The 26,769-nt window shown below is 40.6% G+C and overlaps 5 protein-coding genes across 5 annotated transcripts; 3 read left to right on the top strand and 2 right to left on the bottom strand.

Annotated features, from left to right (window-relative positions):
- Positions 1-3,439: 3,439 nt before the first annotated feature.
- Positions 3,440-5,038, top strand: MELLADRAFT_92612 (uncharacterized protein; the record flags this gene model as incomplete). Its single annotated transcript, XM_007415348.1, has 3 exons — positions 3,440-3,827; positions 3,990-4,514; positions 4,575-5,038. 3 exons carry the CDS (start codon positions 3,440-3,442, stop codon positions 5,036-5,038), a joined length of 1,377 nt encoding a protein of 458 aa, XP_007415410.1.
- An 8,230-nt stretch (positions 5,039-13,268) lies between these two features.
- MELLADRAFT_111148 (uncharacterized protein) lies at positions 13,269-14,112 on the bottom strand (the record flags this gene model as incomplete). Its single annotated transcript, XM_007415343.1, has 2 exons — positions 13,269-13,399; positions 13,530-14,112. 2 exons carry the CDS (start codon positions 14,110-14,112, stop codon positions 13,269-13,271), a joined length of 714 nt encoding a protein of 237 aa, XP_007415405.1.
- Positions 14,113-18,321: 4,209 nt separating this feature from the next.
- On the bottom strand, positions 18,322-18,637 carry MELLADRAFT_39173 (uncharacterized protein; the record flags this gene model as incomplete). The annotated part of the gene is made up of 2 exons (XM_007415342.1): positions 18,322-18,402; positions 18,467-18,637. Coding segments are annotated over 2 exons (252 nt in total), but the record flags the coding sequence as incomplete, so codon positions are not given.
- Positions 18,638-19,896: 1,259 nt separating this feature from the next.
- Positions 19,897-20,443, top strand: MELLADRAFT_67203 (uncharacterized protein; the record flags this gene model as incomplete). The annotated part of the gene is made up of 2 exons (XM_007415349.1): positions 19,897-20,038; positions 20,175-20,443. 2 exons carry the CDS (start codon positions 19,897-19,899, stop codon positions 20,441-20,443), a joined length of 411 nt encoding a protein of 136 aa, XP_007415411.1.
- A 2,612-nt stretch (positions 20,444-23,055) lies between these two features.
- MELLADRAFT_124665 (insulinase) lies at positions 23,056-24,723 on the top strand (the record flags this gene model as incomplete). Its single annotated transcript, XM_007415350.1, has 4 exons — positions 23,056-23,197; positions 23,319-23,572; positions 23,644-24,439; positions 24,509-24,723. The coding sequence occupies 4 exons, from the start codon at positions 23,056-23,058 to the stop codon at positions 24,721-24,723; spliced, it is 1,407 nt and encodes a 468-aa protein (XP_007415412.1).
- Positions 24,724-26,769: the final 2,046 nt, after the last annotated feature.

The following is a 26,769-nucleotide window of genomic DNA, read 5'->3' as shown; positions in this document are numbered from 1 at the left end:
TCTTTGAAAAAAACCCTTGATCTGGGACTGCTAACGTAACTCCTATCCACTAATCTTGCATCTCATTGCCCAAAGGATGAGTGTCTTCATCCCCTGTTGACTTCGCACACAAGATGCCTCAGTCTCTCTCCAAGGGGTATGCCATGTACAGCTACGTACACATTGCTGGGTATGCATTACACTCAGCATATGCACATGTATGAATGTGTTGACCCGGTTTTCCCTAGGCAAACCCAACACTGTGTGTAGGAAACATTGGATCTCTTGGGGGGGCGGTCTAGAGGACTGAGGGGGGTAGGGCTACCGGGCCTTGTATGTGGGGTGCTCTTCCCCCAACTTGGGACATAGTCCTGAGCCGGAGAAACCCCAACCACTATGGCCCGGGTCAACGCCAGCTACACTCTTCAATTGATCCTTTACGTCATTGCAATTGAGGCTCTCCTTCCAACAAACCAACAATCATCTCTATCATTCCAGTCTTAGCTGATCCAGTATACGACAAGTCTCCTTCAGATCTCCTTCACTATACTTGTGAATATACAATTTATATGCCTTCAATTGCCATCATCCAATTGCCACTATGTCGCTCAAGTCACAACCCAGATTCCAAAGTAATGATTCTCCACCTACTCGGAACAAGTGGCCGGTCAGCTTTGTGTTTGACACAGACGACCAGACCTTTGAGACCATCTTTTGAAATTGATCTTTTGTGAGTATCTTTTGACCGCCGCTTACTGGGTACGAGAAGAGAGCATTGTCTTTTGATGATTGAGAGTTATTAATCAACCAACAAACAGAAGACACAGGATCTAGTAGAGACTGCTGTTCCTGGAGGTGAAGTTCTTGAATCTCACCGACTGTTGCCGTCTTTGCCTCCCAAATACAAATAGACAAATACTCCCCGCTTGGATCCCACACAATGTCCTTCACCCTAACCTGATTTGTCACTTCGTGACCTTTCAGAAATTCACCCAGGCGTTGTGGTGATCAATTTAAGGCATCAATCAAAAACTTCATATTTAGTAGTTTACCAGTTTATTAGAAAAGTTTAGCAGGACAGAAAATTCGAAATGGAGGTTTTTGGATCAATTGAAGCTCTTATAGGCTTATGTATTGGTCATTGGGTTAACATTACATCATTTTATTGCACATTACTTATTAAGATCATTAGAGTTCATTCACAAAGTTATTACAAAAAGAAAGAAAGAAAAACATAAGAAACATTCAAAAATATAGGTATACAGGCTGGAAAATGGTTGTTAGGGTAGTAATAATAAAGTTATGGGTGATATGAGGTTAGAATATGAAAGAAAAGCATTATATTATACTATAACAATTTTAATCTTGAAGGTTGATAGGAAGAAACAGGAGTTATTAAAGAAAAGGTACTTTTTTGAAGTTGGTAAACAAGAGATATACGTGTAGTTTGCATATGTAATGGTGGTAATAGTGAAATTTAAGGTTGCCAAGAGGATTTTCCGGGATTTTTAAGGTTATAGAGGATGATGTCATATTACACGAGCAAGAAAAAGAGAGTAGCAGCTGTGAGAAGTGAAGAAAGTAGGTGATTTTATCAAAAATGAAGGTTTTCAGCTTATTACATATGTCAAATGACATCAGATTAGGTTGGTAGATGGCTCGTTCAACGCAGAGGAGTGTACTACATAATGTACAAACTTTAAATTAATAGTAGCAGAGGTTTATGTAAAAAGTTATAAGGCAAATGAGAAATTGGTGTGAATCTCGAATTTACAGTCACAAGTCGACATGTAACACTAAAAACCTTAACTTCACAACTCAATATCTTACTCATCACTCATCAGAAATAGGTCATATGGGTGTCATAAATGATCAGTAACACAAGGGCTACAAGATGCATTTTAGTAATCAAAAATTGGACCTCATCTGAAAAAATTTGTAATCTCAAAATTTGGTTTTCAGCTAGTTTACAAGGAAAAAATCACCTGTATTCATCATAAGAAGTGCTGTACATCACATTATTGCGTTATTGATCACTTTTAGCTGTGAAAATTACATCATGTATTAGTACCAAAATCATTACATTGCGTCATCATAGGGTTTTTAGGGTATTTTTGGGCGGATTTGATTGGTTTTGAGGCTGTTGACCATTGTAAAAGTTGGAGTACATTGTTATATATACTTTGAGATGATTTTGGGACTGTTGTTCCCCTTTTTTCTTTATCATTTACACAGTTATTCTTTTGTTTATTGTCATAAACTTATTTTAATAGTACCTGGTCACTCAAATACGCCCTTTATTATAGCTATAAAGAGAAATTAACTTTAGTTTTATAGTCAAAAAGACTGATTGGGAATAATATCACAAAGATATTGCTTATTTTCTTCAGTTATCATTTGGGAATAACACTATAGCAGTGTTGATAGTAATCGAAATTGTGCTTTTGAAGTTAAAATACGTGTGAAAGTTATATTTCTCTGGTGCCTTATCTGTACTCAATACAACAGCGCCTTTTCCTGATTGTGTTGTTTTAGAAGAGCAGTCATAGACGACTTCTACTAGTCATTTTATTAGTAGATTATCCTCTTCCAGCTCTGTATAACCCTTGTTGGGTTATAAGTTCTGAAGAGTGCCATCCCCCAAGACGCCACCAGAGCTACTGTGTAACCTGTCTGGAATTGCAAGGATCCCACGGTGAGCCCTTCCACTAGAGAGAATAGGTTCTTGACCATAACCGGGTTCTTGGCCTCCTTCTCCTCCCTTGCTAATTCCAGTTTCTTTGCTGTCGTTAGCATTAGTTCTACCTTTGGGGTTCATCAGCGTCATTGTCGCCGGAAGACACCTGTTTGGCTACCACATCACAATGCAGCTCCACTAGAAGATCCTGTATCTTCTTCCACTCAGTATTTACCACTACATCTCTCAATCGGTGTTTCACTACGACAGCTTGCGATGTGGTGTTATTGGTTAGTACCTTCAACCTCATACCCCGTACATCCATAACCTTTCTCACTACCAGCACTCCCAGACAAATCGCTGCAGTTTCCGCCCATGCAATTCCGCCCTTCTCAGACAGCTTCAGCTTTGTCTTCCGTGGGAGGCGGTACCCAAAGGCACAATGGTACCGCCTATTTCCACGAGACGAACAGGATTGGATACGTGGGTAGTGATAAGGATTATCCTTATAGCGGGGATACTTCCTAGGCATGGAATTTCAGGTTGTAGGAATTTCCCAACCTTGAAAATTCTATTCCCGCCCACGTCTAGTCTCCCACATCCCAAATCCTGCGCTCGTATCTGGAAATTCTCCCTGGTCTTCTCTCTCTCTCAGTTCAAGCTCATTTGCTTGACTATCTCTTTTTGAAACCTACGTCTATACTTTCAACAGAAGAGGGTCACACCCTTCTTGTTTACCTCCAAATTACAACTTTTGTTATTGTCAAAGTCTAGTAATCAGAGATGTCAAACACGACTAGGAAGAACACGAACACCGAAAACTTCAATGAGATGATGAGGAGATCAAGCAATAGGCTAAGAGGTGGTTCAGTCCCTCCGCCCGATTCAGATATTGTAGTGCCGACTCCGGCAATTGCGAGTCGCCGTGGACGTGGTAGAGGACGCGGACGTGAGAATTGTCCTACTTCAAACAGAAATCGTAATCAGTCATCATTTACTCCAGTGGTTAGGTTGACCGTTCCGGGGGAAGAACAAGCTGCAACTGAACCGGCCATGAACACATCAACTGGTGTACCACCAAATAGTCAAGACCCACCAGAAGCAACGGGTACATCAGTCTTACATTCGGGAGGCTTGCTGTCTAGAGATGATGTGAATTTTGGCCAAAATAGTAAGCTGAATTCCATGAATTGCCACCATGGGTGATGCCGCCAAAGGCGAAGCCCAGTATATATACCCATGTTTTGTGATGCCACCTCGGGTGAAGCCTCTTGTAGTAAGGGTTGACTTTGGAATAATGTGACCAATATCTTGTGTTTCTTCCTTCGTTAAGCACGTTCCCCTACACGCAGAAACACGGTCACTATGGCAGGCGACAGTCCTCCGCGTGGTTTTCATTCTTGGTTGAAAGCCAACGGTTACACGGTAGTTAGCAAGACACCTTCTGACCAACCTGCTCTTAACGGGATCAACGCCACAATCAACAAAGTCGTCACACCGTCGCAAACTGTTCAGACGCCCAGTGTAACCCATCAGGTGTCAAAAGAGAAGACATCAACTAGGAAAGCCCCAATTCAGGTCAATTTAACCAAGGATGATGATGTATCGAAATCCACCGAAAAGAAAAAGGTCAAAGTCAGCGATGCTGGTATAGAGGTCAATGGATTAGTGGTGTTATCTCCTTACTTTGACGCAAAAATGAAACCGTTTGAAGGGTATATACCATTATCGATCTTCAATCCGCAATGGTTGAGATTAGACTTAGTCCGACAATCTCAAAGAGTTAAAAAGAAGAAAGATAGTGATGACGACCGTTACAACGGTCTAGAAATTCCTGACGAGTGGAGAATGAATTTTGGTGAATGAGTTTTGGCCTTCAATCTTTTCGTTTCTTACATACATTATTACGGACATGGAGATGTCGCGGACAAATTTGTGATTCATAAGGAAAACGTCATGGCCATCAAGCAAGAATGTTCCTCTGAAATTATGGCATTTTGCTACGACCAGGCTATCAGATCGACAGTAATGACTTTCAAAAACGCGGATGGCAAACTAGCTAATCCGGCTATCAGAGATGAGAACCAAGAATGTGACGCTAGACTCGAAACGGAGGGTCTAGGAGATTTCCAACCACGTTTTCAGAGCGACAATCCGTATGCCGAAGGTCAGCCAAAGGCAAACATCCATCCAATCACAGGCGAGTACCAAGCTTTCAGTAATCACAAGCAGTATTCAAACACCAATACCAACGCCAATCAAGCTACTGACTATGGCAAGCCAAACGCTTGTTCTTGGCTGTTTGCCAACCCTTCTATGAAGGTCCGAGTGGCTCGGGTTACCAACACTTTGAGGAGAGAAGGAGTGAAGGTCGGAATGTGAGGGATCGAGGTCGTGGCGGAGGTTGGTATGGAAACAATGGCGGGCAAGATGCTGATCGGAACAACGGAAGTAGATACTTTGACCGTAATGCCAATTGTAGAGGCAAAGGCGGTAATTCGTGGCGTCAGGATGACAGACGTGATGATTGTAAGGGGGAAATTAACGGTCCTAAGTACGGTGGTGGAGGAAAGGCAAAGTAAGCTAGATGCTGATTTGATTCTTTGATTACGATGGTGTTGTTTGAGGTGTTTCCTCGCCACCCACCTAAAGAAAACTTGATAGGCGTACCAAGTGCGAAGACTTGGTTTTTTTCTTGATTTATATCCAGTCACCCATGTTGTGAACTGTTGGGTTGTTGAACTGAGTGTTTGGTTGATCATATCACAGCCTCATGTCGTCGTTTCTCCCTCTGACTTTGTTTGATATCTGTGTCTGATGTCACTGTCTTACTGAAATAAACGTCGTACGACAACCATTGTGTATGAATTCTGACCACAAACCAAATTGTTGGTGTCTGTTTCGTCCTCTAGTTATGATTGGGAAGCTGAGTTAGCTTCGTCGGGAGAGGGTCCCCAACTCAAGGTTACACCAGAGGTGAATGTGGTAAGGTTGCTGCCATATAAGAACTCCGGAAGAACCTACAACAAGAGGTGGCCATGAGAATATGCAGTGTGTGACTTGAATCTGTCGAGATGGAAGTCGTTGGTGGCACAGCATAAAATTGGAGGAGACGCGGATGAGGTGATAAGAGGTTGTATAAATGGGTTCCATCAAGGAATCCCAGATCACACGATGGGCAATAGGAGGTGGTTTACTCCGGATAATCATGAATCGGCAAAATTGGCATCGGAGAAGATTCGAAATACACTAGAAAAGGAGAGAAGAGCAAACCGAATCTTTGGACCCTTCACTCATGAAGAGGTATTTTCCAAGATTGGATTTTTCCGGTCCAGCCCGATGGGGAGTGTTATAAATGGCGATGGGTCCTTCAGGATTATTAATGATCTGTCGTTTCCGCATGAGGTTGAAGAAACACCGTCAGTTAACAGCTTTGTGGATAAGAAGGACCACGCCACCACGTGGGATGATTTTAAAATAGTGGCTGCCTTCTTTAGGGATAATAAAGGAAATTAATTACTTGCTTTATTTGACTGGGAGAAAGCATATAGGCAAATACCTATTCACCCGTCGCAATGGCGCTTTCTCTTTCTCATGGACTTGTCGGGTAGGTTATGGTTGGATTCGCGTATTCAGTTGGGCGGAGTGGCAGGTTGCGGTGTCTTTGGACGACCAGCAGATTTGTGGAAGCAAATTATAGTAATAGCCTTTAAGTTGAAGACGGCATTTAGGTGGGTCGACGATAACTTGCTAGTTAAGGAAGCCGGAAATACCACATCAATACAAGATATTGTAAGGTTTAGCTCAGAAATGGGAGTCTTGAGCAACTCGGAGAAAGTACACAAATTCGCAGATGAACAGTGATATATAGGCTTTATTTGGAACTCAAAAGAAAGAACTGTAAGGTTACCGGATGAGAAATTTGAAGCAAGACTGAAAGAAATAGAAGAATTCTTAGACCCGAACGAATCATTCAACCTAAAGAGGGTGCAAAAGTTTGTGGGAAGGTTAGTCCACACAACTCACATAGTTCCTCACCTTAAGTGCTACATTTCTAGCCTGTACCGTTGGGAGAAAGAGTGGCAAGTGGCGTCAGCAAAAAGGAAAGTACCTGGGGATGTACGGGAGGACCTACAAGAATGGCTCAAAGCGATGAAAGCATTCAAGCCGAGGCGGATCATACCAGACCAGGTTCCTATTGATGTTGACTGGGTAGGTGATGCGTCACTCACAGGCATAGGAGTGCTCGTGGGGTCTAGATGGGTGCAATTTACTTTGTCCGAAGGATGGAACAGTCAGAAGGCATCAAGAGGTAAACGAAACATATCATGGGCAGAAACCATGGCTATTCGCCTGGGACTTATCATGCTTAGTACCTTTAGTGTTGTAGGAGGGAAGTCCTTTGTTGTCTTGACTGATAAAACGACTTCTCAGGAAGTGGTAGAAAATAGGAAGTCAGGTGACGTTGAGGTGAACGAGGAGTGGAAAAAGATTCAAAAATTATTAGAGCACTTACACTGTGATATAGTGGCTCAACGGGTGAAATCAGGTGACAATATGGCGGATTTGTTGTCGAGAGGAAAGGAGAAGCGCTCTGTAGAGGACATGGTCGTGATCGAGCTTCCTAGTGACCTGAGATCTGTTGTACGACAAGTCCTCTGAAATAAACGTGTAAAACGCGTTTCATGTGTTTGATTCCCCCTCCTAGCCCGCAACCTTAAGGGTTTCATTTGATGTTTCGGCCGGCCCCAGTTGGAGTGAGTGTTGCTCTGAGAGTTTCCTTCCTTTACCAAGTGAGACTACGAGTTGTCATCAAGATGAATCCCACTGAGTTGGTTTAACCGGAACAGTGGAAGTTGTAACTCTCGACGATCATCTACTGTTTATTTAAATAGAAAATTTATATTCAAGTCTTGGCAATAGGGTCTACAGATGGAATTTTTGAAAGATCAGAACGGGATCGACTTGTCAAAAACGGATGCGGTGAAGACTTACATGTTGGAAGGTGGAACTTGGACGCCAGCAACGCTTAAGCATAACAACGCGGGGGTATCGAAGTTGATGGTTTTTGCAGCGGAGTATAATATACCGAGGAGGTTCCTTTTACCAATAGACCCAGAGGTACTCTGTAACTTCGCGGTGTGGGCAGGTCCAAAATTGAATCAGGAGTCAGCCACCAAAAACAAGACACCTATAAAGTCAAATACCATTCGCACTTACCTATCGGGAATAAAGGTGTGGCATTTATTTCATGGGTTTGACTATCCTCATACCAAAACACCTAGAGTAGAGGCAGTGTTAAAGGCCGCACACAAACTGGAACTTTGTTCGGAACCAAAAGAAAAGAAGGATCCTGTATTGATTAAGCACACGTTCAACTTGGTAAAAAATTTGGCAGATGGAGAACTTGAGAAGCAAGTCACTTACACGGTAGCTCTTACGGCATTCTGGGGCATGGCTTGTTTAGGAGAGTTAGTGAAATCGTCGTGTAAAATGGATCAGGTGTGAGTAAAGGACTTGGTTTGGGAACCTAGAGGGGAGTATGTTCGCATAAGAATTTGATTGGCTAAGACCGCTGCGATTGGGGAGATACAGGAGATCCATTGTCAGTTTCAATCGTCATTACTAGATCCGGTGGGCGCAATACGACGACTTATTCAGGATACAAAAGCTACGGAGGATGATCCACTTTTCTCTTATCCGCGTGGAGGGAAGAGGATAACCTTGATAAAAGCAAGGTGTCAGAAACTGTTTTCAGAGACTTGGGAGTCACAGGAGGGTAGTAAACTGACTGGCCATTCCTTTAGGGTGGGAGGTGCGTCCCTACGATGGAATTTCAATAATCCTTTGGGAGAGATTGTTGCTGTTGGTCGCTGGAAATCGAAGGCATACAAGCTGTATATTAGAGAGTATAGCGAAGAGGAACTGTTGGAGACAATTCATATTATGGAAGAAATAAGAATTGGGGACTGTTCGGGGTAATTTAAATTAGATATTCCTGTTCTTACGCGCGAATACAGGAACTTTAAATATATCTATGCAGATCTAGTAGAAGGCTATCGAGCATACTTGATTGGTCCTTTGTTTCTTCGTTAAGAAAGAGGATGATCTGACCACGAGGGGGGTTTTTACCTTCAGCTAGCCACTGGACGCAGTAGATGGGCGATCGCAGGCTCAGGACTGCGTCCAGAGTCATGGGGAAGCAATCTCCCGTCTACTGCTTACCGGTGTCCTACCTCCCTCGGCCTCTACCAAGGCAGAGGCCCCCCCCCAAGAAACCTAGAGACCTCATCAAGAAATCTTTAGGTTTGAATGGGACAAACCGGTATAGAAGAAATTATACCGAAGTGAAACCCATTACATTACATCTGTAATTCAATGTATGATTTCATAAGATTCATGTATACCCAACTCACAGAACCAGTGAGTTAGAGAGTGGAACCAGCCAACAACTTGAACTGGGCCCACTTGCTACCTACCAACACACCAATTCCAAACGACGACACTGCATCACCAACCCACACCATGTCTGTCACCTCAATGTCAGGCACGAATTGGTGTACTTCAAAGGACGCCAACGTCCTCTGCCACTTCACTAGGTCGACTCTGACATCCTCCGGTACCTTACGCTTTGCCGAGGTTACTTTCCACTCCTTCTTCCACCAATAGAGGGATGTGAGGTAACAATGTAGGTTTGGTACAATATGAGTTGTATGTACCAACCTCCCCACAAACTTATCCGTTTCTTTGAAGGTGAATGACTCCCCAGGCACCAAAAACTTATCTATCTGAGCTCTCCATTCTTCCATTTTTTCTACCGGCAGGCTTACCGTTTGTTCCTTTGTGTTCCAAAAAACCCAATATACCACTACTCGTCTGCAAACTCGTGAACTTTATCGCTATTTGACGCTACCCCATTGAATCACTCAAGGTCACCACATCTTTGATTGTCGTACTATTTCCAAATTCTTTGATTAGCAAGTTATTGTCCACCCAACGGAAGGCTGCTTCCAGCTTAAACACCTTTACCACTATCTTTTTCCACAGATCGGCTGGTCGCCCAAAACCACCACAGACTGGTCGCTCAAAACCACCACAGACTGCTCTCCCACCGAATTGAACTTGTGAGTCAAGCCATATCTTTCCTTCTAAATCCATGATGAAAAGATACCTCCATTGTGATGGGTGGATTGGGATCTGGCAATAAGCCTTTTCCCAATTGAAGATGGCTAACAAAAATCTTCCTTCCCATGTTTCGAAAAACCTCGCTAGCACCTTAAAGTTGTCCCAGATGGTGTCGAATTTTTGATTGTCAACAAAACTGTTTACCGACAGCGTCTCTGTTGATTCTTGCGGGAAAGACATGTTGTTAATGATCCTAAAGGAGCCGTCACCGTTGATGACACTCCCCATGGGACTTGATTGAAAGAATCCAATCTTTTTGAACACCTCCTCTTGGGTAAAGGGACCAAAGATACGTCCCTCCCTATGTTCTTTTGCTAGAGTATTCCTAATCTTTTCCGCCGCCAACTGAGCTGACTGGTGATTTGCCGGTGTATACCACCTGCAAAAACCCAACATATGGCTTGGTATTCCTTGGTGAAAGCCTCTGAGCAGGCCTGTAATTACTTCTTCTGCCTCCTCTTCTAATCCACATTCTTTTGCCAGGAGCTTCCACTCTGCAATCTTCATTCCGCTAGACACCTCTTTCCTTGGCCACCTTCCATTGAAGTTTGTGCCCGAATTTCTATGCCTCTTCAAGCGGTTACCATTCTCCTCTTCATTCAATTCCGTCTCTTCCGAGACTCTCTGGTCTACCGCCTTTCCATCTACTGACTTCTCCTCTGCTTCTTGCATAGGTGTATCACCGTTGAAAGCACTGGCAAGAAGAGGTGGCAAACATCAGAACCGTTGATCCAAGAAAAACACAGATTATTATTTCATGCTGCACATCTTAGAACACTCCACTGTAAAACCAGCCTGTGACCCTCAGTACCGGTTACTCTATGGCATCTGTATACAAACAGTTCCACAACCATATGTAGAAAGAAAAAAAGGAAGATAGTAAACATAGCCTCACAGGAGGGCCGGACAATTCCAAGGCTTTGACGGATACACATGTCACCTCCTTTTTCATTCATCTCTGCTGAGGTACAGGCAAAAAATTCCACAAATCCTAGTGACAAAGACTAAATCTGGCTCACTTTTCCTTCCCAGCATGACCTGAGGTATCACAATCATTGGCTCCTCTGCCATCTCTTCGATTGTCTCTCTTCCACGCTTCACTTCCTCCGTGCATTCTGTGGCGCTTGGGGCTACGCTCTCTGAAGGTCTGATTACCACTCCAGCTACCACGCCTACCACACTGCCTTCCACCTCTAAAGTTGTTTTTCCTCTCCTCTCTGACGTTAGAGGAGGAACCTCCAGGACCATCATATACTGGCAAGCTCGTGAAGGAATTGTGATGGGCGAAGTTCTGCAATCTCGAAGTTTGTTTACCGTTACCGTTGTGGAAAGCAAATCCTTCAACAGTACCTTATATCACATGATCATCACTACAGTCTTCACAACCTATGATCCTCACGTTCATCATCTCAAGGCTCAAGTTTTATTCTCAAGTCAATTGGGCTCATCCCACTTCTACTCAAAGTTTTTTATAGTTTTTAATTAGGCACTTCAATTACTTTATATTTATGGGATACAGAGTTGAATCCGGGAACGGTCCCGGATTTATTCCCAAATTTCCAAATACCGTTATTAGCGGTAGTTTGGATATAGGGAAAAAATCCGGATTTTTTTAACTTTGAATCCCCGGTTGCTCCATCCGCCATTACACACTCTTTTTTCCCAAATTTCAACTCGATTTGGAAATTTGGAAATTTGGGAAAAAATCCGGGACCGTTCCCGGATTCAACTTTGTATCCCATAATTGTATCATCAAGACAACAGACAGACTACATACAAACAAATCAAGATAGGCGAAGAGAGGAAAAATACTCAAAAATAGTCCTTACTATTCAATAAAGCAAAGGGTATCTAGATGTCAATCAACATGAAGTTGTCAGTATTATTCAGGATCAAGATTAGGGTCCAAAACCAAGATTAATGATTAGAAAGAAACAAGAATGACATACCATGATTACAGGCTGAGATCAAAATGCTGAACTAAATAGAAGTCAAAAGAATTAGATCTAGGGTGCATAATTAGAAGAACCAAAGTGAAAGTGAACAGAACTTACTTATTCAAGATTCCAATTGAAAGCCCAAAATCGAAATTTAAAAATCACTCATGAATCAAGTGGAAAACCTAAGTCAAACCTACTAAGAAAGCTGAGATCAACAATTGTATTTGATTAGCTCATTAGATCAAGGGTGCGACTTGGAGGATGGCAGAGTAGAGAGAAGATGAATATCAATTTCAGGGTCCAGGATCGAAATCAATAAGAAGAAATGTATTTTTACACCACAACATTGTGTAGAGTTGTGTGTGGTCTCATCAGAGTCCGGCAAACCTTGCGGATCCTTCGGAAATCTTAAAAAAGTGTTACGGGAGAAATTTGTAGGGATAGAATTTGTTTAGGATTGCTCTAGTTCTTTTCAAACTGCAACAAAATTAAGGTTGAAGGCAGTGTAACAGCACTGTAGTTTCATCTGCTATCATGAGTGGTGATTCTTACCTTCTCCAGCTCAGCCTATGCTACACTGCGTAGGAGTTCTACACCATAGGATGCAAATTGGAAGTGAAACGGTTGTCAACCCCCAAAATTGGCTCTATCAACACTTTTGCCTCACTGTTGGCGTAGGGGTTGATTTCCTTGAAGGCCAGAAATAAATCCTTCATCCATTCCGTCTCTCGCACCGCCTCTCTCTCTAGCCGTGTGTCTCGGATCGCAGGATTAGCCACAGATGCATCGGATAATCTGAAAGTCATAACCGCTGTTCTGACTGCTAGGTTGTAAAGGAAGGCCACTGGCCAGTTTGTATTCTCCCTCTTTATTGCAAATACATTCTCCTTGTGAGTCTTGAACTTATTGGCCAATTCTTTCCATTTGTAGTGCTCTAAATACGCAACAAACAAATTGAACGCTACCACCCATTCCCCAAAGGTCATCTTCCTCTCTAATGGAAAAGTGAGTCCGATGTAGGTATCTTCCAAATTCTCCTTCACGGAACACTTCCTGATAGACTGCTGAAGAAGATCTTGCCTCAACCACTGAGTGTTAAAGACCGATAGAGGGATATATGCATCTAAGGAAGTCATCTTCACAGCAAAGTATTTCAATAACGCTACAAGACCATGGGCCTCAATAACCTCATTACTGAATTCAATCACTGCGGTAGCAGAAGCCCGCTTCCCAGTTGAATCGGGGTTGTCTTCCTCTGGCTCATCTGCCTCAAGATCCACCGCGCGTACACGCTTCTTGGACTGAACGGTCCCACTAGGTTTGGTTGCCAGCTCCGGGGAGAAATTTGGCACGCTCGAGTTGAGACCGTGTACCAGAGTTGTAGATCCGTTGCCAAGGCCTGAAGACACGTCTAGTTGGTTCCGACTTAAGGATTCAGTTCCGACTCCTGAGTTTGTTCCCCCTTCTTTCAATCCGTTGCCAGCAGGTTATAAGGGAACTAGGCCGAAACCTTTTGCCTGCAACCAGGACTTGATCGTGTCTGGTGAACATTTGTCTATCTTTGCTAGGATGTTGTTGGCTCCTGCCACAAATTTTGTGTGCAACAACTGACCAGGAGCTGGTGAAGCAACACCATAGAAGAATCACATCGAGTGTCAGCACCCTGATTTCACTACTCCAACCCGTCACCTAAAGTGTGGCATTGCAATGCGGCATCACCGTAGTGGCATTATAGGGACTCTGCTTACCTGGCATGTTATTTAGGACTCCTCTATTTATCACTTCCGGCGCAATCAAATGCCCAGGTAGTGCCAGTGGGGATGAAACTGTGATTCTTGGACCTGCCGTCCTCAGCGGGCTTCTTGAATCAAATGGTGAAGCCGATGCTGCGTTGCTCTTTGGAGTTTGACTGTCTTTGGGGCGTGATGCAGGTTGGCAGGTATTCTCATCTGCGACGGGCTGGACCACTGCTAACGAGCTGCCAGTCTTTGGGGCGGTAGATGACGCTTCTTCCATATCATGAACATCTCCATTGCCGGCATCCTTTGAGGTAATGTTGTCAACCACATCGCCTGAAGCCACCTTTTCTACCACGTCTCCCACCTTTTTGCCTTTCTGACCCTTCCGTCCTTGAGCAGGTGATGCATCTATGACTTCCCCGGCTGTCAAACTTGCACTTGCTGACTGAGAACTGGTCGACATTCCATCTGGCTTGTCCGTCTTCTTTCCCACAGACTGATTTTCTGGAGGGGTTGCTGAACTACTTCTAATCCGCTCGCTAGTTCTTTTTACTTGTGCATTAAATTGGTCGGTCTCATTTGGGGTTGACATTTTCTTTTCTTGCCACAACTGTTATGTCCAAAAGAATTGAACGTAACACTACTGTTGAATAATATCCCAGCACCTAAAGTGTGAGGGGGGTTTGGATATGAGAAAAATCTTTAATGACAAAAGAAAGATGTCTACGTTGATGAAGAACTCAAGGTTCTATGCAATGAGACAATGCAACAACAAAAACCACACTGCGAATCAGCTGAGGAGAGGAAAGGTTGGCGACAATCAGGTTTGGGAAATTCTTCCCTGAATAACCAAAACCTAGATGACAACCTTTACCGGTATCCCCACTACGGGGATACCCACGTGACCTCTTCTCCTCATCGTATGCGTGGATGTGGAAATCGCTGGTACCGTCGTGCCTTTGGGTACCAGCATCCATGATAGCCGTAACGCTATCAGATAGCTCTGCGCCTCAAGTTATGCTAGCACTATCGCAAGTGCTTCTGGCCCGGTGTTGATACAACTAAAACCAGCTCATCACGTATGTAAGATGATCCTCTCATTCTTGCTTGGATTGTTTAAATCTTGGATGATTTTTATGTAAGCATCTATGAGACCGCCCAATGAAGACAGATCTTTTATGTCTATTATCCTAAGTCTAATCGTAGACTGTTAGCGTGGATGGCATGGAATCAAGTAGCTACAGCGTGACCGCCATGTCCCTATAAGGTCACATGGTAGTGCTGTATATCGCCATCTCTGCCATGGGTATAAGTTGAAGGACTTAGTCCAGCTACATGTGGAACTTTCACAATTTCAATTTGATGTAGCTCAGCAAAGGGTTGTTGGATTTTGATATTTCCACATGTACGATTTGTAGGAAGACATAGCGCATCTCTGGATGAAGAGCGGTTCAAAAATCCTTGGTGTGCTCACATAGAGAACAGAAATAAGATTCTCTCCGCCAAACAAAGTCTGAGGCTTCAGGCCAAATAGCTGAGATCTGCCGTAAGTCCCTCATGCCGAGACATGCTGATTCAACTCGTTGAATGACAGCTGTTGAAAGCATTGAGGGACTTAGTTAAGTTAGGATACCGCAACCTCCGCATAAACTTGTCAAGATAGGATGCAAAACAATCCAGGATCCCTAGTATATGTGGCGGAGAGTTCAAGTTGGCGACAAGATTGGAAACAAGTTTGCGGTTCTGGTTCCAACAATCAGTTATCCTAGTCAAAGTCCAGATCGCGCAGGACATCCTGTGGAATTGCTCCATAACCATGATGCCTTCCAAAAGATAACAATGCACTATCATTGGAAAGATTAATGCAAGACTGCTATGGATTGTTTAGTCTGAATCACCTTTGAGGTAAGCCGGCCCGTAGGTAATGAAGAGGGACATCCCGGAACATCGCGGGACATGCCATCACATCTTTTGTCAATGTTCTGCTCCAAGAGTTTGACATGGGAGGTCGCAAGCACTCAAAGGTATCATGATCAGCGCGCAGTGATCTATGTACCACACGTGGCTGCACAGGATTCAAAACAAGTCGGTGTACATAGCATGTGGCCAAGAATTCAATTTGGCGACAAGACTGAAAAAAATATTGCGGGCCTGTGCCGCCCAGATCGAGAGCGCGCAGAACGTTATGTAAAATTTCTCCATAACTAGGATGTAAGACATCCCTTCACATACACTACACCAAATGTAATCTTTACCGGGCGGTAAAGAAAACTACTGACGTAGAAAAGTCCTGAGGCAACAGGAAGAGAGCTAAAAATCTGAAAAAGTATGCACCTTTTTCCTAGATGTTGGGGCGTCATGATGAGTATTTTTTTGTATTTTACACACAGATATTGGTTAATGTACTAACAATAAAGGCTGAGAATCATCAAAAACCCACCTGTAACAATACCTGAAATTTGGCCCTTGACTTTGAAGACAGGATTTTGAAATCTTCAAACATCAATAACTTTTGCAGTTCTGAATCAAATCACTCGATTTAAAGTGCATTAAAAAGGTGAGCCTTTCCTCTACATTTTTCATTGAGACATCACATCTGTAGCTGGTCTAAAAAAGATCCTACAGAGCTATTCATGCAGAACTGTTTGAACATATGTAGAGTGTTTAAATGACTAGATAGCACCTTACTAACATTATGAAGTGTGAAGAAGAATAGTTCAGCTTTTGAATGAACCAAAAATCGAGTCTTTTGAAGCAGAATTGCAAAAGTTATTGAAGTTTTTAGACCACAAAATATTGTCTTCATACTCATGACCCAAATTTCAGGTATTGTTACATGTGAGTTTTTGATGATTTTCAGTGTTTATTGTTAGTACATAAACCAATATCTGTGTGTAAAATACAAAAAAATACTTATCATGACGCCCCAACACCTAGGAACAAGGTGCAAATTTTTTTAGATTTTTAGCTCTCTTCCTGTTGCCTCAGGACTTTTCTATGTCAGTAGTTTTCTTTACCGCCCGGTAAAGATTACATTTGGTGTAGTGATACCCTAGCGCAGTTCGCAACATCAAGTCATTTAAACGGTCTTTCTGCACTAGCATAAATGCAAAGCTGTTCTTACTCTGCTACTCTGCCCACGTCAAGGATTTTGGTGCTTGAACTTGACCATTGCACTGTTCTCGCTTGCTAGAGCATAGCTCAATCTTAGAGATTTCGATCCTTTGAGTCAAAGCACTTTGTCGGCATTCAGAATCTTTGTTTGGTGATTGGAACCATTAGAACCTTTAGGACCTACGTTGGGTGTGTACATTTCCGCTCAACTTGCCGCATGATAGACATACAAAATAATGACAATGACTTATCCACAATATTTATTTTACAATATCTGCAGTTGATACACTCTTTAGTGACACCACTAGCAAAATTAGCAGCGGGCGCCGCCTCAACGGTCTTAACCTGTGCTTGTACTCAGCATTCATCATCCATTTGCTCTACTTGTAAGTCATGATTTATTTGTATCTTTGACCTAATGTAACATCTCTGTTATCCTCACACATCACAGAAGTTTGTAGGCAAAATGATGCAATTCCCACCATGAAGTTTGGCAAGTTGTACTGAAGTATCTGCCCAAAATCTTCACATTTATCGCATTTCGCTTGCATATTTTGCAATAATTTTATCATAATAACAAAAATCCCAATCACAATTCTGATACAGAAAACAAAATTCTTTCAAGAAACACCTTGTCCTGAAAAACAAGTACCTGTTGAAATTGCAAACTATTCATTGAAATTTCTTTACCCATTAATTATTGTTCAATCCAATTAAAGTTTTTTTAAAATAATCTTCAATGTTCATATCTGGATTTTTCATTGATTTCATCAAGTTCCATTCCATCATTTTTTCATTTCTCCATTTTTTCAAAATTACTTCAATCAATTTCACTCCTGTCTGAACTGATGTTTCTCTGATTGATGTTTCATGAGCGTTCTCATTGAATTGTTCTGATTCTTCTGCTTTTCTTCTTGCGGGTTGAAACCTTAGCCTCAAAAAAAATTGGACTATCACTTTCAATACTTTTCTTAAAAATTGAAACTTTGGAAAAAAAATGCTTACTTTTAAAACTTCTTCAGGGAATTCTGAAATTTCTGCCACATGGATACCAAAAGTTGCTCACTAAACCCTTTTTCCAACTTTATCATGAAGTAATGTCATTCCTTCATTTGGTTCTTTAGTATAGAAGTTTCCACATGTGCTACTTCCATTCTCCTCTTGCTCATAGAACTTTAGATTGGATTGATGTGTCTGACTCAGCTGAGCCAAGGGCTGCACCACTGTATCCTAGTGATCTCATGTGCAAGCATCCAGCTCAAATGTGCCCTCTTTATGTATTGTCAAGAGGGTGTGGGATGGGGTAGTGCAGGGCCCCAGCCCAGGGATCGGTTTTTTGAATTAGTGTGAGAAAGTTTCCGCACTTGGGCCATCAGAGTTTTTCCTCTGCCACACTCTGCAAGTGCACCTTTCACAAGCCTGCCTGTCACACCTTTTGCAAGCTCTTCATGGACAAGTGAACCACCTGTGTTGTGGCGGTTCTGTACAACATGATGATTTTTTGCATGTTCAACTCATTGACCTGAAGATGTTAATTCATAAAAATGGGTTGCAAAAAGTGTAAAGGCTTTGATTTTGATTGCAATGTTTTTTCAAGATAAAGGTAGGTTTTTTGAATTCATTTAGTTAGTTGTTTCTGTTTTGTGACCATTGTGTGTGTGTTTGTTTCCACTTACTCTGAAATTGGCTATGCTAATACAAATCCATCATAGGTTAATGGGCCCCTATCAAACTCATCTATAATAGTCAACAAATTCTTTGTAGCCAACTGCAAGGAAAACATATTCAAAATCATGACACCATCAAAGACTGAATCAATTGAAAACACAAACCTTGAGGATCACAGCAGTTTTGAACATCTCAGCCATAACAGTTGAAATCCCTTCAGTTTGACTATCACCTACATCAACTCTAGCAAAAACAGAATCAAAGATAGTTAAAGAAGCTTCTGAAAAAGGTACATAACAACCTAATTGGGCCATAAGTGCTACAACTTCAATTTTTCAAATGTATGTCCTGTCCCCTCACATATCAGGTCCCATGATTGTATGAAATAAACTTTGGTTTCTTCCTGTGATTGTATAGTTTGGTACAAAGTTGATATCTTGTTGGACTTCCAAGCATGGGTGTTGACATTCTTTGAGATTTATATCTCCTTCACGGCCCTAGATTCAAATGGCAATGGTAGGTCAGATTATTTTCTTGCATCATAGTCATTATAGTTTGACTTACCAAGTGGGAATACTTTGGGGTGTGTGTAAGGAAATATGAGCAAAGCGCACAATCAAATCCAAATGAGCTATATTGATCTCATTCATTATTCTTAAAATTGGACAATAAGAAGCTACATTTATCAAATACATAATCAAAAATAGTTCAACATTGATAGGGAATCAAATCAAGATAACAATAATAATCATCTGCTATGTTGACTACTTCTTTAAATAAAGAATTTTGTTTGCTTTGATATCTCTGGGTCAATTTTCAAGATCATTGTTTGATTCTTTGAGTAAATCCCTGGTGAAATGACATCCCTTATTCCGATTGCCAAGTTTGATATAATCTATTTTGGCATGTTTTCCCCCAGACTCCTGAAGAAGAATAAGACACTCCAAAAGCAGTTATCAATATAGAATTATACTGTGACAGTTCAGAGTTCTTGGGTTCACCCTTCAAGCTAATTGAAACACATACATAACTATAAAGTTGATGATTTTCAAAGCAAAATGTTTCACTATCCATCCACATGCCAAGACCATCTGCTACTCAATCATGTTCTTCTTCTAATTGACCTCGATTTTTCTCAAGCCTTGTTTCCAACTCTTGTGATTCATGATCAAATTCTGGTTTGATACTAACCCAATGATCACTCAATACCTCCAAATCAACCATTGTTTACGCCATCTTGACATATTGAGCTAGATTGGTAATACATTCCTATACCTTGGCAATCATACCAAAAACCCTGCATCAGTGCATGAGTTGGAGAACTCATGATCATATTTTGAGACAAACCTTGAGAGGTACACCATTGGTTTTGCTCATCAAGTGTTGTTCAGCAGGGCAATTGATATCTGTGTCCTCCAGCTTTTTCTAACACCAGAAAACCTTCCAAACTTTGAATCTGATGCAAATCTACAAAATCAATGATATTGACACAAGTAAATGTGTTGAAAATTAACTATCCAGAATGGGCAAGAATTGGATCTGAAAGTGAAGATTTATTGGAACTTGAAAGAAGAGAAAAAGACGACATGAAAACATGAACAAATTAAATTCATCTGAAATCAAAGTTGAAAGATTGAAGATCAATTCAATGGAAAATCAGAACCAAAGTTCAGAAGAAGAGTTGATGATTGCAAAGAAGAATTTTGAAGAAATTGTGGCTGAAAATGTACTTGTTGGTAAGCTATACTTCTTTCAACTTCAGTTGAAGAATTTCTCTGGTTAGTTACACTGATTATTTTTCTTTTTTCCTCTGGACATGACTTTGTTCTCAAAAACAAAAATCAAATCAAAGATATAAATTGACTTTAACAGGATCAAAAGAAACACATTTGGCAGTCAGTAAAATGAAGAACAAATTGGAACATTTGAGAAAACTGAGAATTTTACATCGAGAATCGAGAGAAGATTCTGATCCATCACAATCAATTAAGAAATTGGTTGATTATCTTCTTGGTATTGTTGTTGATTATCTTACTGTTGTTGATGATGTCAGTTATTATTTGGTAGAGATATTTGAAGTTGTGATATTGTTTGAAATTGATCATCATTTTAAAACCTTTGAAACATATTGTTTTGGTTGATTTGGTGTTAAAGGTGGTATAGTTGGTTTTGGTATTAAATTGGTTAATTTGATTTCCTCCATTCTAGCATTTACTGAAAAACCTTCATATATAATATAAAAACAAATCACATGCATAATTCTTAAGTTGAAAAAACTTTACCTGAAACGTTTTCTAGTAGATCAAACATAGATTAAGCCATTTTGGATCCCAAAGCGTTTCTTTTATCATCTTTTGCCATCAAGTAAGTAGTCCGGATGGTATTATATTTAAAACCTGAGCCTATTCATTGGCTGCATTAGGTTCATAAAATGTTCCCAGCTAGGAAACAGTTCACCCAGTTGCTTTGGTGGCTCTATTACTGGCTTTGCTTCGTATGTTAAACTGATAGACGGCTGAAGAAAGTTAAAAACAGCTAAACGTTTCTTGTATGAGAGTGATACACGCGACTTACTTCTAGGTGAATGTGCCGTCAATGAACAGATCGAACTTCATCTTAGGATGTTTCGAGTCCCTTTTATCTATTGTTATTGTCGAGAAATTTTGATTACCCCTAGAAATTATGAAGCTCATGTAGATCAGACAAAAGGATTCAAAAAATGAGTTGGAGTTCATTATGATCACTTACTCTGGAATGTATTTCAACAGTTTGTCTTTGCCAGTTTGACCAAGTCCATTCTCCTGACTGAGCGTTTATATAGGTAACCAAAACTGGTTTAGTGGTGAAGTCGAAAATTCCATCACAGTCTCACGGATCGTGGCAGCAACAAATACTCGGTAGTCCTACACATCAAAGATTTTCAGCATGGGGATTTTAATCAGAAAGATCAAGACTAAAGGTATCTTACACCTGAGACCAATCTAATTCATACGGTCAATGTTGTGCCACTTAGCTTCGGAAGCAAGCTGGAAGTGATTAGATCCTTACTCACATTCATAAAATGTACCAGGCCATAAATTGTCAATTTTATCTACTGAAATCCAGTCAGTTTCAGTAGATGTAAACAATTTGTGTCCTAATATACAATCCCCAACAGGTTTGATTGGTCGATAGATGACAATGGCACCCACTGGAATTACATCAGAATCATATAGTTCTGAACTTGCTTGATCACGAGGTGGAAGTCAAGCATGGATCTTGGCCCAATTTTCACCTACTGCTCCTAGTCTACTCTCACAAATGCTGGATCTTCTTCACCAATGAAAAAATGAGTCTTGAACCTCGCATCCATACAGAACGCTGAAAGTTGACTAATAAGATGAATCGATTAAAGCCAAGAGAATCTGTTGAGATCCCAAGAATTGACTTGAAGAGCCAAACTGGTCTACTCGATTGAGGAATGGGCTTTGTAGTTATTGGATGGGACAGCGTCTTCTAAACTTGCTGCACTTTGTGTAAATCACTTTGCTATTTGAGTCAAATCGGGGATTGCTTTGAGATAATCTTCTTGAAGTTGTTGTCAATCTGAGAATCCAATGATTTGATGAATTGCCAGATTAAAGATTGGTTGATTGAATCGATTTGATGGATTGCTAAAAAGGAGATTGATGACAGTGATGAGCGGGCGGGTGAGTTGCGAATTGACTATTGAGTCAAGAACCGTCATAATCGAGAAGACGAAAGACGTGTGATTTGTTGAGAGCCGAGCCCGGTGCTGTATGCTTCAAGAGCGGTGTTCAAGTGATCAAGCGGTTCGGAAGAGGAGGTCAATAGGTCGGGTGTGAGGAATGACAAATGAAGTGGGAGGAGGCTCGAGGCGCGTAAGAAAGAGATTAAACAGTTGGAACGCGTAAACCTTGAAATTTAGAATAGGGATTGGGAGTTTTTGGAGTTTTGCCGCCAAACACGGTCTGCCTTTAACTTGAATGATACTAGCATCAAAAAAAGTCTCAACAGGCACCCATTTTCTTGAGACTGCATTACACTGCCAGCATTAAAGAGGTTCCCAGATGGGAATATGGGTCCTAGTGATCACATTCCCATCCTGCTACTGTTACACAGCTCCATGAATATTTCCTGAGTAGCCATTGTGATATATGTAGTCAATATTTTGAGATGTGTGGCTCAATCTGAACAAACTTACAGCATGTATTACACATGAACTTCTTATCTAGATGAGCAGATAACTGAGCGGACCTGTATGTAGCTGATAGCTGAGCATTTACTCAGATGTTTGCACATATGTAGTGTATGCTTTATGGCTCAGATGTGCAGTGCAAGATGATTTGATGCACCATTCTTCTCTCAATGATATTCCCAGACTAGGTCATGTTCCGACCAGGGAACATATTTAATGCTGGCAGTGATTGATTACTTATCTTGAGTGTGTACATCTCCGCCCAACTTGCAACCAGAGAAAAATACATAGAAAGGTCAATAGCTTATGAGCAAAGTTGATCTCAAAATATCTACAGTTATTACGTTCTTGAGTATCACCATACTAGCACCAAAAAGGATATCTCAACAGACCCCCTTTTGCTCAACATTTTGTTGATTACAAGTAAAGTTCAACTCACTCAGTAAGCAGTTTTAATGTGAGTTTCTTTCTTCATACTTTTTCATCAAAATCCTCATTGGCTTACATGGTGTATTCAGCAGCATTGAAGAATTAGGTATTCTTAATCTACCAAAAATGAAACTTGTTATTCTTGGATTGTTTGTCAGTCTTGGTTGCCGTGTTCATGGTGGTATTATGAGATTTCCACCCGAGGCAGTCTCGTCGTCCGCTGCGATGGACTCTAGTGGATGGAATAGAGTCAAAGTAGGAAAAGAAGGTGAGATGGGATCATTCAAATTACCATCATCATCAAATCAAATGATTCACTGATCCCTCAACTTTATCTCTTCAAATGTCATTAACAACAACATCGTCATACACCTTCTATCCAAATCTAGATGTTGAATCCAATCTTGATCAATCTACTTCTTATCAAAGCTTTACTAAACCAATCATCAAATCTGATAATGATCAAAGAGATTATCAAATCATCAAACTCAACAATCAATTACAAGTCATCTTGATTCATGATCCTAAATCTGATAAAGCGGCTGCTGCTCTATCTGTCAATGTCGGTTATCTCTCGGATCCACCTCAATTACCTGGTCTAGCTCACTTTTGTGAACATTTATTGTTCATGGGCAACAAAAAAGTAAGTCTCCTTATATCTAACTTGTATCATATTCAATCAACTAATTCTCAATCAATCTGTTTACATCATAGTATCCTTCTGAAAATGAATATGAAAAATACTTGGCAAAACATGCGGGTCAATCAAATGCGTCCACAAGAATGGATGTGACACTTTATCATTTTGAAGTTCATCCATCAGCTTTGGATGGAGCATTAGATCGATTTGCACAATTTTTCATATCGCCACTATTCACAGAAACGTGTACTGAAAGAGAAATCAGAGCAGTAGATTCAGAAAATAGTAAAAATTTACAATCTGATGCGTGGAGATTACTTCAATTAGATAAACATACTTCATCACATGAACATCATTCATATTGGAAATATGGTACAGGAAATTTACAAACACTTTGGAATCAACCAATTTTGTTAGGATTAAACATTAGAGAAGAATTAATGAAATTTCATTCAAAACATTATTCTTCAAATTTGATGACTTTAGCCGTTTTAGGTAGACATTCCATTCAGGAATTAACTCAAATGGTACTACAACATTTTTCAGAAATTCCAAATAAACAAATATTACCTGATCAATTTCATGGTTCACCTTATACAGAAAAAGAATTACAAAAAATCATTTTTACTCAATTGGTTATAGACAATAATTTATTAATAATCACTTTCCCTTTACCTGATCAAGATTTGTTTTATGATACTCATCCTACCAGTTTCATATCTCATTTTATTGCTCATAAAGGAGGTGGTTCGGTTACTAGTTATTTCAAGAAAAAAGGTTGGCTGCGTAATATTCAATGTGTTGGTGGTGGTGGTGCTGCTGGATTTGATTTCTTTAAAATCACTTTATATCTGACTGGCGAAGGTTTAAGTAAGTCAATTTCTCAAACCGGACCCTTCTTTTTCGGATATTGTATCTAATCTCATCGTGTTTACGCAGCTCATTACAAAGAAGTAGTTCAAGTGATCTTTGCATACCTTGATCTCTTGAGATCAACACCACCCCAAGAATGGTCATTTCGAGAACAATCTCAATTAGCTGAAATCCATTTCCGATTTAGATCACAATCTCAACCTGATCAATATGCTGGCTCATTAGCAAATTCATTAAGCAAACCATGTCCACGTGAAATGATTTTTCAAGTTCATATTTAACAAACAAATTTGATCCAAAATTAATTCAAGAAACCATGAATTTTTTAAAACCTGAACTTTGTAGAATTGTAATTGGATCACAAGCTGGTGAATTTGGTAAAGATGTAAAATTAAATCTGATCGAACCTTGGTATTCTACACCTTATTGTATACAAGACTTTCCTGAAGATTTATCATTCAAGTTAACAGCGAACATTGAATTCAAACAAAATCGATATATTGCCTATCAAAATTGACAAATTGTTCAACTTCAGCTGAAGCAATCCACGTTTCGAGCAGCCGAAGTTTTGTCCTCGCTATGAATACATCCATATTACCCAACTTTTACTCGGCGAACTTCATATTCACACATTAGCATGAACCCATCCATCAATGCTTACTCAATGAACCTCAATATTCACACTAATCACTATTTCTCACTATATACAAAGTCAAGTTAACCGATCTTACTACCATCTTCAAATACAAATTGGCCTACTTGCCACTGTACATTACACGAACTTCTTCAGCATGGCCATCTACACTCTCTGTAGCAATTATGTCTTACCATTCCCTATTTGAGCATTCCCTATCAGCAGCTAATTACAAACTACTCATCCCTAATCCCAAGTTGATATGCAGATTACCAATTTAGAACCAAGGCGTTGGACTCACACATTTGTATATCACTTGCTTTCAGTATACTATATATTGCTCACATACCTCGTCCAACTCCTACTCTTCCCGTTGATTTCCCTTATTAAAGGACAACTATGAATCAGGTTCTCCATATATATTTACCAACCATAATCTTCATATTAAAGCCAAGCAATTTAAACAAAACTGGAGGAGATCTACATTTAGTGCGATTTTCAAGTTTTGCACATGGGTCAGAAATCACTTTTCATTCAAATTTCCAATCATCTGCTGGCTACTTTACCTTTTTGCACCATGTCCGCCAATCCAACTTTGCAAGTCAATCCACCCCTAGCCGAATTTCCTGGTGCAGCTACATAGTCGCTCCTTGTATGGGCCTCACATGAATCTTCTTATTAATGCATCTAATGCAAACCCTAGCTAAACATCATCCAAAATTTCACCGGTAATCCCTGGCGGAATATACTCACTTATGTATATGATTTCAAGTTTCTATCATTCTGTGTGATGTATTCAAACATAATCAAATTAACAATTTCATTGACAAACCCAAGCAGATGATGTAGCTTCTAGGCTTACATCGGTTCATCACTCAACAACTGTTTCTTTGGCTCTTGGTCCTCAACAAACGCACAAAGAATCATTACCTTTCATCAATGAAAATCTAGATGATGAAGAGTTGAGTTCAACTTTACTTTTCTATTTCAGATGCACCATGAGTCGACGAATTTGAATTTCATTCCATTACTTTCTCGATTTTTAGCGGAGTAGTGATTGCTATTGCTGAATAGATACAGCCTTTGTCAAGTACCTCAATCAAGAATGTTAAGAACTCTTGACTTTATAGGAGCAAGATCAGATCGGTAAGTATATAGACAAAGATAAATGAGGCTTCATCATGATCCACATAGATGGATTATTTGATATCATTTAAATTGCTCACAGATCACTAGCAGACTCATCAAACCTCTTCAACATCAATCAAGCCAGAGCAAAACAAAGGAATGGCTAATGTTCGAAAATCATCTTTTTGATAGGATTTTGACAGAAAATCGAAAGGACCAGGGTTGAGGTGGAAGTGGGGTTGGGGATATGGGTATGACTGGTTTCAGATCAACTGCAGAGAGTAAGGTAGGAAGTTAAGAGGTTGAGTGTTGGTTTTGTTTTGATTGTTAAGGTTATTGAGATTTGCTTCTTCATCCTCAGCCAAAGTGATGAGAAGTGTACATACATCCAAACTGATGACCTCTTACCTTCCAACTCATCAATAGTCACCAATCCATTCTCCTCAACAAATCGCTACCCTTCGATCACATTGAGATATTATCACGGCTTTAGCTCAACCCGGTGAGCTTCATACTGATATCTTTGTTGATTCAATCAAAGAATCTGATTATCAATTTCAACTGA

This window comes from Melampsora larici-populina (assembly GCF_000204055.1).
Source record: "Melampsora larici-populina 98AG31 unplaced genomic scaffold MELLAscaffold_50, whole genome shotgun sequence".
NCBI lineage: Eukaryota > Fungi > Basidiomycota > Pucciniomycetes > Pucciniales > Melampsoraceae > Melampsora > Melampsora laricis-populina.
Note: the sequence above shows the minus strand (reverse complement) of the source record. Positions and strands in the feature narration are given on the sequence as shown.